The following is a 17,990-nucleotide window of genomic DNA, read 5'->3' on the forward strand; positions in this document are numbered from 1 at the left end:
AGTGCCCCAAAACTGTCTATACTGAAAATCTAGCCCCTAGACTTTAAGGCTAGTAGGGCGGCCTTCCAAACTGTTGCATTCTCTCTTTCCACCTGTCCGTTCCCCCGGGGGTTGTAACTGGTGGTCCTGCTTGTGGCTATACGCCTAGCGAGCAGGTACTGGTGGAGTTCGTCGCTCATAAACGATGAGCCCCGGTCGCTATGGATATAGCTGGGGAAACCGAACAAGGTGAAGAGGCTGTTCAGAGATTTAGTGACCGTGGCACTGGTCATGTCCGAGCAGGGGAAAGCGAACGGGAAACGGGAGTACTCGTCAATGATGTTGAGGTAGTACACATTGCGGTCGGAGGAGGGGAGAGGCCCTTTAAAATCGACGCTCAGGCGTTCGAAAGGGCGAGTGGCTTTTATCAGGTGGGCTCTGTCTGGTCTATAAAAGTGCGGTTTGCACTCAGCGCAGACTTGGCAGTTCTTGGTCATGGTCCTGACCTCCTCGATGGAATAAGGCAGGTTGCGGGCCTTGATGAAGTGGAAGAACCTGGTGACCCCCGGGTGGCAGAGGTCATTGTGGAGGGCCCTCAGCCTATCGATCTGCGTGCTGGCACAGGTGCCACGCGATAGGGCATCTGGGGGTTCATTGAGCTTCCCAGGCTGGTACAAGATCTCGTAGTTGCAGGTGGAAAGTTCGATTCTCCACCTCAAGATCTTGTCATTTTTGATTTTGCCCCTCTGCTTGTTGTTGAACATAAAAGCAACTGAACGCTGGTCAGTGGGCAGGGTAAATCGTTTTCCAGCCAGGTAGTGCCTCCAATGATGCACAGCCTCCACAATAGCCTGGGCCTGCCTCTCGACCACGGAGTGTCTGGTCTCCGGGCCCAGGAGGGTTCGTGAGAAGAATGCCACAGGTCTCCCCGCCTGATTAAGGGTGCTGGCCAGAGTGAAGCCAGACGCATCGCTTTCCACCTGGAAGGGGATGGATTCGTCCACTGCGTGCATGGTGGCTTTGGCAATGTCCTCCTTGATACGGTGGAAGGCCAAGCGGGACTCTGCCATCAGGGGAAAAGAGGTGGATTTGATCAGCGGACGGGCTTTGTCTGCATAGTAGGGGACCCACTGAACGTAGTAGGAAAAAAGCCCTAGGCACCTCTTCAGGGCTTTTAGGCAGTGGGGCAGTGGGAGTTCCATAAGGGGATGCATCCGGTCTGGGTCGGGACTGATGACCCCGTGTTCCACAACACAGCCAAGGATGGCGAGGCGGTCTGTGCAGAATATGCACTTCCCCTTCTTATATGTCAGGTTCAGGAGTTGGGCCGTGCGGAGGAATTTCTCGAGGTTTGCGTCATGGTCCTGCAAGTCATGGCCGCAGATGGGCACATTGTCTAGGTAAGGGAAAGTGGTCTGCAGCGCGTTTTGATCGACCATCCGGTCCATCTCCCTTTGGAAGACGGAGACCCCGTTGGTAACGCCGAAGGGAACCCTAAGGAAGTGATAGAGGCGGCCGTTTGCCTCAGAAGCAGTATACTGGCGGTCTTCAGGGTGGATGGGGAGCTGGTGGTATGCTGATTTCAGGTCAATGGTCGAAAAGATGCGGTACTGCGCGATCTGGCTGACCATGTCAGCTATGCGGGGGAGTGTGTAGGCGTCCAGCAGGGTGTAGCGTTTTATTGTTTGGCTGTAGTCGATGACCAGGCGTTGTTTCTCGCCAGTCTTAACGACCCCAACCTGGGCTCGCCAGGGGCTGGAGCTGCCCTCAATAATCCCCTCCTTCAGGAGCCGCTCCACTTCGGTTTTGATGAAAACCCCGTCCCCGGCACTGTATCGCCTGCTCTTTGTGGCGATGGGCTTACAGTCGGGGTGAGGTTAGCAAACAGTGAGGGGGTGGGACTCTGAATGTGGAGAGGTTGCATCTGGTGCGCGGCGGGCAATTTGGAGGCTGCTGGCTGCGGATTGTGAGTGAGGGGAGGGGGCCACCGTACGCCATCGTAACGCTTTTGAGGTGGCACTGGAAATCCAACCCCAGTAGGACGGCAGCGCAGAGGTCGGGCAGGACCAGGAGTTTAAAATTATTGAACACAGTCCCGTCTACTACTAGTGTCACCACGCAGTAGCCGCTAATGTCCGCTGACTGGGACTCGGAGGCCATAGAAATCCGCTGGTGCGCAGGCAGGACTGGGAGAGAGCAACGCCGCACCGTGTCGGGGTGGATGAAGCTCTCTGTGCTCCCGGAGTCAAAAAGGCAGTTTATTGCATGGCCGTTTACCTTAACGTCCATTTTGGACCGAGCAAGTTGGTGCGGTCTCATTTGGTCCAGCGTAACGGAGGCCAGCGTAGGGGTCGGTGTGTCGCTGCGGGTATCAGATGGGGGGGGTTGGCGGTCTGCTGCTTCCCAGCTGGTGTCCAAGATGGCGGCATCCATGATTCCCATGTGGCTGGAGTCATCCAAGATGGCTGCTGCTGCGGTGTTTCGCACATGGCTGGGGAGGCCCAAATGGCGGCCCGCACGGCCCAAATGCGGCGCTGTTGGGGGCCCAAGATGGCGGCTCGCCCGGCCCACACGCGGCGCTGCTGGCGTTCGGGGTGGCTTTTGCCTTGCAGACGCTGGCGTAGTGTCCCTTTTTCCCGCAGCCCGAGCAGGTCGCATTCTTCGCCGGGCAGCGCACTCTGGGGTGTTTGGCCTGGCCACAGAAGGAGCATTCCTGGCCTTGGGATACAGCTGTCTGGCCTTGGGACACTGCTGCGGTAGTTGGGCCGTTGTTGGGCTGTGGCTGGGGCTGTCCTACCGTGTCCCAGGTTGTCGTTCCCCGTGGCATCCACGGTGCAGAGGAATAGGCATCCATGCCCCGGTAGGCTGCGTCCAGCGTTAGTGTGATTTTGGAGGCTTTGTCGAGGGTGAGGTCACCCTGCTCCAGCAGTCGCTGTCGGGTGTAGTTGGACCTGTGGCCCGCTATGAAGGCATTCCGGGTCAGTTCCTCCGTGTACTTAGCGCACTTTACCGCCTTACACCCACAGGCCCGGCCAAGCACGGACAATGCTTGGAGGTATTCCTCAGTCGATTCCCCAGGTTGTTGCTTGCGACTCCCCAGAAGGTGCCTGGCGTATACTTCGTTCACAGGGCGCATGTACTGGGTCTTGAGGAGCTGGAGGGCGGCTGTGTACGAGGTCGTGTCCCGGATGACTGAGTATGCTCGGTGGTTCACCTTGGAGATCAGGACAGACAGTTTGTCCGCATCCGTTACGACCGCAGTGGAGGCAGTCAGGAATGTCTCGAAGCACGTGAGCCAGTGAGCAAACTTGGTGGAAGCGTCCGCTTCCCGACTGTCCAGGTCCAGGCATGCTGGTGTGAGGATCTTCTCCATTATAAAAAATGTAATTAATAAAATTGATGCGCCATCAATTGCTCAAAAGACTGAGGTTAAGCGAGTAACAACCAGGCTTTTATTAACTACAGAATGAAGGTCTTGTCTCGAGTGGTCGACCCGTCCAGAATACTCAGGGACTGGGAGGAAGTCACTTATATACCTGGAATAGTGGGAGGAGTCAGCCGAGGCATGTCTAGACCTGTACCTAGTGGAATACACATACACATACAGACAGGTATAACAGTGGTTTACCACAGCAGGTAGAGCAAGTAATCAAATAAGCAAATGGAATTTTGGACTTTATTTCAAAGGGGTTGGAGTATAAACGCAGGAAAGTCTTGCTACATCTGTACAGGGTATTGGTGAGGCCGCACCTTGAGTACTTGATACAGCTTTGGTCTCCTTATTTAAGGAAGGATAGAATTGCTAGGAGGCAGTTCAGAGACGATGCACTTGGTTAATTCCAGAGAGGAGCGGTTTGATTTATGAGGAAAGGTTGAGCAGTCTGGGCCTATACACATTGGAATTTAGAAGAACGTAAGGTGATCTTATCGAAACATATAAGCTACTGAGCGGGCACAACAAGCTAGAAGCAGAGAGGATATTTCCCATCGTGGGGAAATCTAGAACCCGGGGGCACAGTCTCAGAATAACGGGTCGCAATTTTAGAACGGATATGAGGAGGATCATCTTCTCTCAGAGGGTCGTAAATGTGTGGAATTCTCTGCCCCACAGAGCTGTGGAGGTTGGGTCATGAAATACATTTAAGGCGGAGATAGATAATTTTTTGCAAGATAAGGGCGCGAAGGGTTATTGGGAGTGGTGTGGCAATTGGCTTTGAGCCCTAGATTAACCATACTCTTATTGAATAGCGGAGCAGGCTCGAGGGGCCAAGTGGCCTATTCCTGCTACTATTTCTTATGTTCATATGAATTACTTACTGTAATGTTAATTGTTCTCTCCTTCCCCCTATTTATATGGACTAAAGTCACTCCCAGTGTCAGTTGCCAACTGCAGCTCCGCCACACTGACATACCACTGATTGTCCATAATAAGGGCCAGAAACCTGTCTCCAGGTGACATCACACAGGAGCCAGGAACCAATCACACAGCAGCCAGGATCGAGGTCACAAAGCAGCACAAGCCCCTCCCACCGGAGGTACGACATGTTCACATGGCCAGACTCTATTCTGCCTCTGCACTGTCCCACCAAGCATTAACTGGGCAGGCACAGCATGGGTTAGACACAAAGCAACGTTCTCTCTAAGCTGGAAGCTGGGATTGTTCTACTTATAGCAGGGAAGTTTAAGGTGCGATTGAATAGAAATATTCAGAATGTTAATTGATCTCGAGACAGTATGTAAAGAGAAACAATTTCGACTGGCTGCCTTGTCATTACTAAAAGGACACAGACACAAGATAATTGTTAAAAGAAACATTGGGCAAAGAGTAGAACTTTTTGTCACGCAGTTCTCTCACATGGATATCACAGTTCACACGGCACACTTTCCATGAAGAGCAGAGAGTTCTCCCCTGTGTTCTGGCCAGTATTTCTCTCTCAATCAACATCACTGAAACAGATGATCTGACGGTTATCACATTGCTGTTTGTGGGAGCTTGCTTTGCGGAAAATGGCTACTCTGTTTCCAACATTACACCAGTGACTACGCTTCAAAAGTACTTCATTTGCTGAGAAGCGCGTTGGGACGTCCTGAGGCCGTGAAAGGTGCTGTAGAAATTCAAGTATTTATTTATTTCTTAATAGTAAATTTCAAAAGTTGAATGAATATATACTTGAACATCAGAAATTTTCAGGGCTATTAGGAAACGTCTTAATTGTTAAATGATATTCAGAACTGGATACGAGTGCTTTGAAATAATCTGATATGTTGGTTGTGGGATCGCTTGGCTCCCCATTTTCATCCCACTGAGAACCATGGTAGTGGCACATGATACGATGAAGGATATCCTCAGTAAGAAGGCGAGGCTTATTTTCCACAAATCTTGTACATGTGTTCAGCACTAACAATGTCGCCATGGGCAGATGCATTTGCGATAGGTAGATTGGTGTGGACGAGGTCAAGCTGTCTATTCTCTCATGTTGGTTCTTTCACCAACTGCCGCAAACCCAGTCTGGCAGCTGAGGTTTGGAATTCTCTGTCCCAATGGGCTGTGGAAGCTGAGTCACTGAGTATATTCAAAGCTGAGATCGATAGATTTGTGGACAGTAAAGGAATCAAGCGATATGGGGATTGTGCAGGGCCATGAGCTCATTGAATGGTGGAGCAGGCTCGATGGGCTAATCTTTGTCCTCTGCTCCAGTTTCCTGCGCTATCCCACGATGGCCTACTCCTGCTTCTAGTTCATATTTTCTTATGATCTGCCCATTTAAGAACATGTGTTTATTGCGAAATATATACCCAATTGGCTTGGGATGGAATAAATCCGAGTAATCTTCAGGCAATCCAGCTTTTTTCTTCCTTTATTCCTTGCCTTTTTCTATCACTTTTAGTTCAACACAGGAAGTGAAACTCATTTATTTCTGTTCTGTCTCGGTATTTTAGAGGCGGGATTAATATTTCGGTTTCTCTCACATTCAATGTAAAACTTTGTACACTATCTTGAACTAGATTATGTTGTCGTCAAGTGTATTGTGACAATTGTTCAATTAGTCTGTTTGTTCATTGGCTGTAAATAATGCCAGTTTCAATAATGACTCATGATGTCACTCGGGGATTTCTCTCTCCTCTAAATAAGGGACTTCCTTCACTCGGTCACCTCATATGATCAACGCGTTGTATCCACCACAGATAGCAACAGCAACCCACAGAGGCGTAATCATGGTTTTGAAAATTTATTTTGGAAGTATGTTTGAAGCATTGCGAATAATGAGAATATTTCAGGATACACAGAAGATTTACTATCCCCTCCTCGCTGCTTTTGGTGTTCCTGGTAGGTATCTATGTCCAGATATTAATTCTATAAAACATGTATCAATGTAATATTGTACTTGCTATCTACCTTGTGATAATCAGTTATTAATGTTATTTTCTGCTATAACTTGTTATGTCCTTATGAACGTTAAGGGTGTTCTTATAACAATACTGGCAAATCCTCCCTGTGGTTGGTGCCCCTGATAATCTGTATATTCAGATGTTAATAATGTAAATAATGCTTGACAGTGTTTCACTCCTTGTCATTTCCCATCCCATCAGCGCTGCTATCAGCTAGATATTCTGTACGTGATTCTAAATTTCTTTATCCATCTCAAGCAAAGATATTTGATGAGCTGCTTAATTTAGTGAATTTGAGTCTGCTATCTACACAGTATATTTGTAACAGATCAGAGGAATGATTTCATGGCTTAGGAGACTTTTCACCTTCTGATCGGTGTGGTTCCTTACACAGAGTCAAATGAACAAATCCTGGCTGATCAAATACACACCTTTCAATGTCTGAAATATCAACTGTTCCCGTCAGTGTGTCCTTTCCCACCATCTCCAGTTCTGCATTAGTGTCACTGCTTCTGACGGATGGAATAGGATTACAAGGATAACTTACATCCTCACGAAGTGTTCATTCAGTCCGCTGGCATTACATTTTTTTCCAATTTCTGCTTTGAATTTGTAATTGAATCCCATAGACGTCTCGCACAGTTTAGTAGATATCTCAGTGTGAACCAATGTAAACCGCTCTTGCCTCATGCTGAATATTATGTTAAGCGACCCGAGCTGATTGTAACTGAGGTACTGAGGATAAGACAATCATTTGACATTTTCTCGTCTAATATTCTGTGCACGAGTTTGGAACCAACAGTTGAAAATATACAACGATAAAAGTTTTCCATTTGTTGTTAGCTACTTTACAAAAGCATTCGGTGGCACATTTCCTTTTGGATAAGTAATCTGATTTCGATGCTAATAAAAGCATTTAGTGGGACTTTACATAGTCAATGATATAAAATTAATCAAGGCCAGGGTCCATTATTATTTGTGTATTTCAACAAAAATGCAGAATACTCGATCTTCAAAACACTTCCTACAGCCTAGTTCTCTTAATAACAGCAGCGCACTTGTATTTAGTATCTAAGCATCTTTTAATTACATCAATGTGTTTTTAAATACAGTTACCTGTAAGGGTTGCATGTCAATTGTGCATTTTCTGAAATTTAATGTGTCACTCATTTGTGTTCTAAATGTAATGCAAACGCATTACTATTCTAAAGAGGAGCAGGAATCAATGTGGGACTTCCCCTCCGTAACACTGGGGCACAGAAGCGACTTCACAATGCTGCAAATGCTTACTGATCCCGGGTCACGAATGATTCTTATAGGTTCCGGTCCATTTACTCCCTCCAAACCTCAGGTGGGGCTTTAAACTAAAAGTGGAACTAACATTTAATCTCTCATTGATTTAAAATCGGTTGCTTTCATCTTGTATTTTCCCCATTTCCTTTATTGATTCCACAATGCATAATCGATTATTCTTACAACAAACCGTATATTCAGCTCCAGTGGCATAGAATTAAATTATATCATTGAATGTCGGTAAAGAATTTCAGATTTCTCCCTAGAGTTCCATCAAAATTCGGCTTTTGCTCCAAGCCTGATGTATAATATCCCTTTTTTCTCCTTCCTTACAGTTAACTTAATGACGATTGCGATCCTCTCTCGGGGAAAGTGTGGTCTGTCCAAATGTGTCACTCGCTACCTGGTGGCCATGGCAGCGGCTGATCTATTGGTCGTTATACTCGATCTTATATTGAGGCAGATTCCTATCATTTATCTGAAGCACTTTCATTTCATGTTGTATATCCCCATGTGTAATATCCACGCCGTACTGCTTTATGCAGCCACAGACTGTTCTGTCTGGTTTACCGTCACTTTCACCTTTGATCGATTTGTGGCCATTTGTTGCCAGAAGCTCAAAAGTAAATATTGCACCGGGAAAACGGCGGCTGTGGTTCTGGGAACAGTGACTTTGCTGAGTTGCTTAAAAGACATTTTCTGGTATTTCATGCATACCGGTAATTATAACCTTTATAATAGTCCGTGGTTTTGCAGTGTAACACGTGAAGTTATGTATTCGCAGGTGTGGACAGCAATCGAACTCCTTCATTATATTCTCACGCCGGGAGTCCCATTTGTTCTGGTTCTGCTGTTCAATGCTTTCACCGTCAGACACATTTTAGTGGCCAGCAGAGCCCGCAGGAGACTCCGGGGTCCCAGCAGTGGGGAGAGTCCCAGAGACCCAGAGATGGAGAGCCGAAGGAAATCCATTGTTTTACTGTTTGTTATCTCTGGGAATTTCATACAGTTATGGGCTTTGTTTATGGTGGATTCTGTATGGAACCGGATGTGGAATTTTCTCGGTGATGTTGAATTACTTCCTGGATGGATAAAAGAAATGGGATTCATGCTCCAGCTCCTGAGTTGCTGCACAAACACTTGTATTTATGCCGTGACCCAGACTAAGTTCAGAGAGCAGTTCAAGATTGTGATGAAATATCCCTTCACTCTAATTGGTAAATTCATTAAATAAAGGCAAGAGCTGATGGATTTTCTGCAATAGAAATGAATTGTTTTTAATATTGTGTTCAATCCAATCTCCCATCAAAACGGGCATTCCAGAGTGACCAATAATCTGTTCCATGGAGAGACTGAGTCCTAAGTTTATAATGGGTCATCGAATAAGGCGTTTGCGTACGATCTAATGGGGCTTATCGGAGGTATGTTTACTGGAACATACCTAGGGAACATCCGGTGAACACTTACAATCTCAAAAACAATCCAGTAAACACTAACATTCCCAGAGACCATCCGGTAATCACTTACAATCTCAAAGACCAACTGGTAAACACTTACAATCAGGGACAATCCGATATAAACTTAGATTCCCAAGGATAATCGAAAAACACTTACATTCCCAGGGCTCATTCAGTAAACAATTTCGTTCCCAGGGATGATCCGGTAACCATTACATTCCCAGAGGCTATCTATTAATCATTTACATTCCCAGTGGTCATCCAGTAAACACTTACATTCCTGGAGACTCTCCCACACTCTTTAGCTATCAGATTTAAAGCCTTTCACCAATAACAATCAATCTCTCTGCAATCCGGATGTCCCATTCCCGGATATTCTCTCCTGCCCCAGCTTACTTAGAAAGATCCAGCTCACTGTGTAAAAATACACCATGAAATGTCGCCTGTCTGTTCGTGTGAAAGGGCCCTTCTTCTCAAGGGATAACCACACACATGTGATTACACAGCTTTGTGATTCTGTCAGTATATATTTATAATAAATATTTACCGTGATCTCTACATTGGATTGGGGCGAGAATTACCCTGATACTGTGTAATTCATTCATTTGCTGAACCTCTTTCCCTCTGCTGATTCCTGTTCCTGATTTAAATGTCGATTCCTTCCCAGGATCTGCTCGATGCTTTCCTGTCCTTTTCAGTCCTCAGAAACATCCTTCTAACCCTGGTAAAGTACCGCGTTAATCCCTCGGTCAGGTTTGAGAAACGGTGACTGGGCTGAAATAAGATGTGAATCCCACAGCCTGTTCAGTGGCTGATGTTTAGGATTATTTTTACCGTCTGTGATGGAATGTTGGCTTTTATTGCTAGAGGGATGGAATATAAAATCAGGGAGCTTTGTTGCAGTTGTACAAGGTATTGGTGAGACCGCACCTGGAATACTGCATACAGTTTTGGTGTCCATACTTAACAAAATACATACTTGCTCTCGAGTCAGTACAAAGAAGGATCACTCGGTTAATCCCGGGTATAAGGGGGTGGAGATATGAGGAGAGGTTGAGTAGATTGCGACTCTACTCATTGGAGTTCAGAAGAATGAGAGGCGATCTAGTTGAAACATAAAAGAATGTGAAGGGGCTTGATTGGGTGGATGTGGTGAGGATGTTCCCAATGATGGGTGAAACTAGAACTAGGGGGCACAATCTTAGAATAAGGGGCTGCTCTTCCAAAACTGAGATGAGGAGAAATTCTTCACTCAGAGAGTTGTAGGTCTGTGGAATTTGCTGCCCAAGAAAGCTGTGGAAGCTACATCATTAAATAAATTTACAACAGAAATAGACAGTTTCTTAGAAGTAAAGGGAATTAGGGGTTATGGGGAGCGGGCAGGAAATTGGACATGAGACTATGTTCGGAACGGTCATGGACCTGTGGGTAACGGAGCGGGCCCAGGGGCCATGTGGCCTGGTTCTGCTCCTACTTCTTGTGTTCTAATTATGTGTTAGATTTCAGGAGATGGTTCTATTCCTGTTCCTGGCTGGGGTGGAGACCACCTTTTACAGAAGGCAAGTACTGTAGAAAATATAGCGACAGTGATCCCCTGGACGAGTTTCGATCGCCTAGATGGATCGGAGAGGAATTTCCCAGATTTTTTTTCTCCCAAATTGGCCATTGGGTTTTTTATTGGTTTTTTGCCTCTCCCAGGAGATCACATGGGTTCGGGAGGGATGTAGAGTGATAGTAGATTTGAGGTTAGGATCAGATTAGCCATGATCTTATTGAATGGTGGAGCAGGCTCGAGGGGCCGATTGTCCTACTCCTGCTCCTAGTTCTTATGTTCTTATGTTCTTATGTTCTTACGAGAAACCCATAGGGAGCGGATCACTCCACAACTCCAGAGAAACACTGGATTTCTATCTGGCAGTGCATGATGCTGTTGTTGTGGCGAGCATTGCTGCCTTCCAAGAAACTGTTCTACGTTCGATTTCCCAGCCATCGTAAATCGACTATTCTTAATTCACTTACAATGGAAGCTCCGAGATTGGAAGCGGATCTGATGCTCAAACGGATATAATTTCCAATGCAGAAACCGGTATAATTTATATTTGAGATAGGGAGGGGCGAGGCGATGGAGGAAATTTGAAAAAAAGGATGAGAATTTTGAAATAGAGGCACTGCTTAACCAGGGGCCAATGTATTTCAGCGAACACAGGGGAGATGGGCGAACGGGAATTGGTGGGAGTTAGGACACAGGCAGCCGTGTTTTGGTTGACCTCAAATTTACGTAGGGTGGAATGAGGGAGGCCAGCCAGGAGTGCATTGGAATAATCAAGTACAGAGGTGACGAAGGAGCTCCATAAACAGGGGTCGTATGAGCTCCAGAAACAGGGGATTTAGCAGCTCCATAAAGAAGTGGTTTAGGAGCTTCCGAAACAGGGGTATTAGGTGGAGTACCATAAACAGGTGGAATTAGGAGCTCTTGAAACAGGGGAATAAGGAGCGGCTGAAATAGTGGAATTTAGGAGAGGGCACCAGAAACAGGGGAATTAGGAGAGAGCACCAGCAACAGAGGATTTAGGAGAGAGCACCAGAAGCAGGGGGCTTAGGAGCTCCTGAAACAGGGGAATTAGGAGATCCAGAAATAGGGGTATCAGGAGTTCAAGAAACAGTAAAATTAGGAGCTCCAGGAACAGGGGAATTCGGAGCTACAGAAACAGGGTAATTAGGAGCTCGAGGAACAGGGGAATTAGGAGTTCAAGAAACAGTACAATTAGGAGCTCCAGAAACAGGGGAATTCGGAACTCCAGAAACAGGGAATTAGGAGCTTCAGGAACAGGGGAATTAGGAGCTCCTGAAACAGGGGAATTGGAGATCCCGAAACAGGGGAAGTCGGAGCTCCAGAAACAAGGGAATTAGGAGCTCTAGAAACAGGGAAATTAGGAGTTCAAGAAACATTACAATTAAGAGCTCCAGAAATAGAGTAATTATGAGCTCCTGAAGCAAGGGAATTAGGAGAACAAGAAAGAGGGGGATTAGGAGCTCCAGAAACAGGGGAATTAGGAGCTCCTGAAACAGGGGAATTGGAGATCCCGAAACAGGGGAAGTCGGAGCTCCAGTAAGAAGGGAATTAGGAGCTCGAGAAACAGGGGAATTAGGAGTTCAAGAAACAGTACAATTAGGAGCTCCAGAAATAGAGTAATTATGAGCTCCTGAAGCAGGGGAATTAGGAGAACAAGAAAGAGGGGAATTAGGAGCTCCCGAAACAGGGGAATTAGCTTCTCCTGAAACAGGGGAATTAGGAACTCCAGAAAAGTGGAATTATGATTCAAAGAAACAAAAGATGGAGAGCAGAAGTAAATCCATCATTTTACTGTTTGTTATCGCGGTGTATTTCATACTCTTAGGCTCAGTGTTGATGGTGTATTCTATATGGCACCGAATGTAGTGGTTGGGGTATCAGTCTGTATATCTAAACCGTTATTTGCAAGAAATAGGATTCATGCTCCAGCTCCTGAGTTGCTGCACAAACACTTCTATTTATGCTGTGACCCTGAGCAGGTGCAGAGACCATTTGAAGAATATGTGGAAATATCCCTTTACTCTAATTCTAAAATTAATTAAATTGTGCGAAGAACTGGAGATTTACAGTGCCAGAAGTCAATGCCGACTGATATATTGTCCAAACCGCTCACCCCCATGAGGCAACGGATCTTTCTGAAAATTAACACATTCATTGACAGACTATCTACAAAATGTTGTATGTGAGTGACACGGCAATTTCTAATTTGCATCTGGAAAGTGAACACAAAACGATGGTGGCCCCCAACATACTGTGCAAGGTAGCGGAACTCCTGCCCACACTAAGATGCCGGCAGATATAACCTAGACAAAGACAGCGGCGTTGCTCAATGAAAGAAGCAGCAGGACCACGTGCCCCCGACCCACCTCCGTGTCCCGCATAAATATGGTGGCACACATGATCTGCACAGCCAAAGCATCTCTGGCACTCTGCATAAAGATGACGGTAGTGTCCTATTCCACATGAGGCTGGTCGACGCCATTGAGGTTCCCATGCCTAGAGCCGAGGCCGGGTGTGTTGCAGCGGGAGCCGAATGTCTGGAGACAGCAGCAGGTGGAGGTCCTTTTGCCATGGGAGTGGGCAGCGAGGTTAAGGATCTCATCCCATCCCATCCCATTCCAGCCCGGTCTGCAGGAGGCCAAGCAGCCTAGCACATTTTTGATGAGGTCCAGCACCAGGCCAGAAGTCCGCCCGCCCCCAGCTCACTTCCTGCCAGCTGCGCTCCACATTAGCGCCAATCTGGCCAACACTGTCTGAGCAATGGGCTGTCCCAGATTCAGTCTTGCAAATGTTTATCTGCAGACGATTCTGCCATTGCTTCTTGTCCTGTAAAATATGAAGCCACCTGGAGAGAAGTTCAAAATGTGGAAAGTATTCTGCAGTTGTGAATAATTTCTGCCTTCTGAGAGATAAGATCATAATTCGGGCCCTCGAGCCAGCGCCACCATTCAATAAAGTCATGGCTGATCTGATCTTGGCCTCAACTCCAATTCCCTGCCAGATCCCCCATAAAACTTCACTCCCCTGTAGCTCAAATTTCTGTCTATCTCCACCTTGAATATTTTCAATGACTTAGCTTCCATAATCGCGAACTCTCAGAGAACAAATTCCTTCTCATATCTGTCTTTAATGGGCGATGGAATATGTCCCCTTTTTCTAGATTCACTTTACTGGACCAGCCACAATAATAACGTGACAACAAGAGTAGGCAAGGTGTTATGTTTTCTGCAGTTACGTGTCTCACCTCCTGACTCCCCAAAGAGTTTCTACCATCTACAAGGCACGAGTAAGGAATGTGATGGAAAACTCTCCACTTGCCTGGATGATTGCAGAGAAGGACAAGGGCAGCAGGCGCATGGGAACACCCCCACCTCCAAGTTCCCCTCCAAGTCACACACCATCCTGACTTAGAAGTATATCGCCGATCATTCATCGTCACTGGGTCAAAATCCTGGAACTCTCTACCTAACAGCAGTCTGGGAGTACACTCACCACACCGACTGCAGTGGTTCAAGAAGGCGGCTCACCAGCATTTTCTCAAGGGCAACTAGATTTGGGCAATAAATGCTGGCCTTGCCAGCGACACCCAGATCCCATAAGCGAACAAATTAAAGAAGACCTCTCAAGCCATTGAATTGTGTATGTTTCAATAAGATCAATTCTCATTCTTCTAAACTCCAATGTGTATATGTCTAACCTGCTCAATCTTTCCGCATAAGACAACCCTTTCATGTCAGGAATCAACCAAGTGAACCTTCTCTAAACTGCCACCCATGGAAATATATCCCTCCTTCAATAAAGAGACAAAAACTGTACGCAGTACTCCTGGCGTGGTCTCACCAACGCCCTGTATAGTTGTAGCAATACTTCGCTACTTTTATACACCATCCCACTTGCAATAATGGCCAACATTCCATTTGCCTTCCTAATTACTTGCTGTAACTGCATGCTAACTTTATGTGTTTCATGTACGAGGACACCAAATCCGACTCAGCAGTAGCATTCTGTAGTCCCTCGCCACACAATGCACTCGCTCCCTTTATCCAAATCATTAAAGTAGATTGTAAACAGATGAGGCCCCAGCACTGATCCCTTTGGCACCCCACTCGTTACAATTAGCCAAACCTCTATCCAGACTGATATATTACACCCAACACTGTGCACTCCTGTCTTGTGCAGTAACCCTTCATGTGGCATCTTTTCGAATGCCTTTTGCAATTCCAAATACAATATATCTAATGGTTTCCCTTGATTCACCATGTTCATTACATCATCAAAGTACAGGAATACATTTTTCAAACACCATTTCCCTTTCATAAAAGCAAGTTGACTCTGCATGACTTTATTATGATATAGAATTATATAACACAGAAAGAGGCCCTTCGTATCCACGCCGGCCATCAAGCCCTGTCTATTATAATCCCATTTTCCAGCAGTTATTCCGTAGCCTTGTATGCTTTGGCGTTCCAAGTGCTCATCTAAATGCTTCTTCAATGTTGCGAGGGTTACTGCCTCTACCACGCTTACAGGCAGTGAGTTCCAGATTCCAACCACCCTCTGGGTGAAAAAGTTTTTCGTCAAATCCCCTCCAAACCTCCAGCCCGTTACCTTGAATCTATGCCCCCTGGTTACTGGCCCCTCTACTAAGGGGAAATGTTACATGCTCTCTACCATATCTATGCCCCTCATAATTTTGTACACATCAATCATGTCCCCCTCAGCCTTCTCTGCTCTAAGGAAAACAACACCAGGCTGTCCAGTCTCTCCTCATAGCTGATGCGCTGCTGCGCAGGTAACATCCTGGTGATTCTCTGCTGCACCCCCTCCAATGCAATCACATCCTTCCTGTAGTGAGGCGACCAGAACTGCTCACAGTATTCCAGCTGTGGCCGAACTAGCGTTTTCTACAGCTACATCATCACCTCGCTGCTCTTATATTCTATGCCTCGGCTAATGAAAGCAAGTAGCCTATATGCCTTTTAACCACCTTATCTACCTGTGCTGCTGCATTTAAGGATCTATGTACATGCAAGCTAAGGTCACACTGAAGCGCTGTCCTTCCTGGGGTCCTAGCATTCATTGTGTATCCCCTCGCCATGTTAGTCCTCCCAAATTGCTTCACCTCAGACATTTAAGGGTTAAATTCCAATTGCCACTGTTCTGCCCATCGTACCAACCCGTCTATATCGTCCTGTAGCCTGAGGCTTCCCTCCTCGCTATTTACCACTCCACCAATTTCCGTGTCATCTGCGAACTTGCTGATCATACCTCCTACGTTCATATCTAAATCATTAATGTGCATGCAAACAGCAAAGTTCCAGCACCGATCCCTGCGGTGCACAACTGGACACAGGTTTCCTGTCGAAAAACAACGTTCGACCATCACCCTCTGCCTTCTGCCACGAAGCCAATTTTGGACCCATTGTGACAAATTGCCATGGATACCCTAGGCTCTTACTTTCTTGACCATACTTCCATGTGGCATTTTGTAAAAAGCCTTACTGATGTCCATGTAGACTACATCAACTGCACTACCCTCATCCACACGTCTAGTCACCACCTCGAAAAATTCAATCAAATTGGTTAGACACAATCTGCCACTGACAAACCTATGCTGACTATCCTTGATTAATCCTTGCCTCCACAAGTGGAGACTGATTCTTTCCCTCAGAATTTTTTACAATAACTTCCCTACCACTGTTGTTAGGCTCACTTGCCTGTAAATCCCTGGTATATCCCTGCTATTCTTCTTGAATAATGGTACTAGTTTAGCTGAGCTCCAGTCGTCTGGCATCTCCCTTGTGGCCAGAGACGTTTTGAAAAATTGTGCCAGAGTCCCTGCAATCTCCTCCCATGCCTCACAAAGCAGCCTGGGAAAAATCTCGTCACAGCCTGGGGAATTGTCCACTTTTAAGTCCGCTAAAACGGCTAGGACCACCTCCCTCTCAATACTAACATGTTCAAATATATCACAATCCCCCTGCCCTGTCTTCTATGCCTACATCGTCCTTCTCCGCAGTGAACACAGATGCAAAATATTCATTTAAAACCACAACTTCATCTTCTGACTCTACACACAGATTGCCAATTTCGTCCCTAATGGGCCCTACTCATTCCCTGGTTGTCCTCTTGCCCTTAATATACTTATAAAACACCTTGGGATTTTCCTTTATTTTGCCTGCCCATGCTTATTCATGTCTCCTCTTTCCTCTCCTATTTTATTTTTTAAGTACCCCCTTGACTTTCTATGCTCCACTAGGGTTTCCACTATTTCTAGACCTTTGTATCTGCATAAGCCTCCCTTTTATTCCTAATCCATTCCTGTATAATCCTTGATATCCAGGGTTCCCTGGGCTTGTTGGTCCCACCCTTGACCTTTATGGGACCATGTTGGCGTTGTACCCTCTCTGTTTCCTTTCTGAAAGACTCCCTCTGCTCTGCTGTGGATTTTTCTACAAGTAGCTGTTCTCAGTTCACCTTGGCCAGATCCTGCCTTATCATATTTAAAATCGGCCTGCTCCCAATTTAGAAACTTTATTTCCAGTCCATCTTGGACCTTTTAATTGACTACCATAACTCTCACCGAATTATGGTCACTGTCACCAAAATGCTCTCCTACTAACACTTCTGCCACCTGCCCAGCTACATTCCCCAGAATTAGGTCCAATCCCGCCCCCTCTCTTATAGGACTTTCTGCATGCTGGCTCAACAAGCTCTCCTGGATGCACTTTAAAATTCCACACCCTCTAAGCCTTTCACACTCCGACTATCCCAGTTAATGGCCCACAAATTCTGCTCTCCACGGGTGAGTACGCATGGGGTACTCACCCATAGGCCGAATGGAAGTGTGGGTTTTCTGCATGCACAGCGCATGCATGGGAATACAGCACTTCCGATTCTCTGAACAAAGGCGTGCACAGGGGAGGCTGCACGTGCGCTTTGAACTTCGTTTTTTTTTGCATATTTTCACGCGAGGTTAAGCCTGTAGGATTTACACATTTAAAAAGCAGGCATAAGGCCTGCTTCTTACAAGGTAAGTGGTCAATTAATTAAAATTAAACATTTTTCCACAGGTTTATTATTTGTAAATACTTTAAAACAATGTAAGTTTATTTTTAGCCCCGTTTTTTAATAAAATTATTTTTTCAGAAATTTAAATTATCGTTTGAAATAATTATTTAATGTAATTTATAGGTTATTTAAAAAGGGTGATATTTAAAACAAGTATTTGAAGGTTTACTGTTATTTTGGGGCCCGTAATATTCATAAGTTTAGACAGGTCTTCCTGTCAATTTTAT

At 46.0% G+C, this 17,990-nt stretch overlaps 1 protein-coding gene across 1 annotated transcript; it reads left to right on the forward strand.

Moving 5' to 3' along the window:
• The first annotated feature begins 8,074 nt into the window (after window positions 1-8,074).
• LOC147086215 (neuromedin-U receptor 1-like) lies at window positions 8,075-8,896 on the forward strand. Its single transcript, XM_085979183.1, has one exon. It carries the CDS (start codon window positions 8,075-8,077, stop codon window positions 8,894-8,896), a length of 822 nt encoding a protein of 273 aa, XP_085835309.1.
• Window positions 8,897-17,990: the final 9,094 nt, after the last annotated feature.

Source organism: Somniosus microcephalus, unplaced genomic scaffold (genome assembly GCF_052327205.1).
Source record: "Somniosus microcephalus isolate GS21.2 unplaced genomic scaffold, FLI_Smic_1.0 unresolved_chr8, whole genome shotgun sequence".
Classification (NCBI taxonomy): Eukaryota; Metazoa; Chordata; class Chondrichthyes; order Squaliformes; family Somniosidae; genus Somniosus; species Somniosus microcephalus.

Excerpts from the sequence above, each read along its gene's own strand:
- LOC147086215 (XM_085979183.1), top strand. The coding sequence starts at position 8,075 with ATGGCAGCGGCTGATCTATTGGTCGTTATACTCGATCTTATATTGAGG.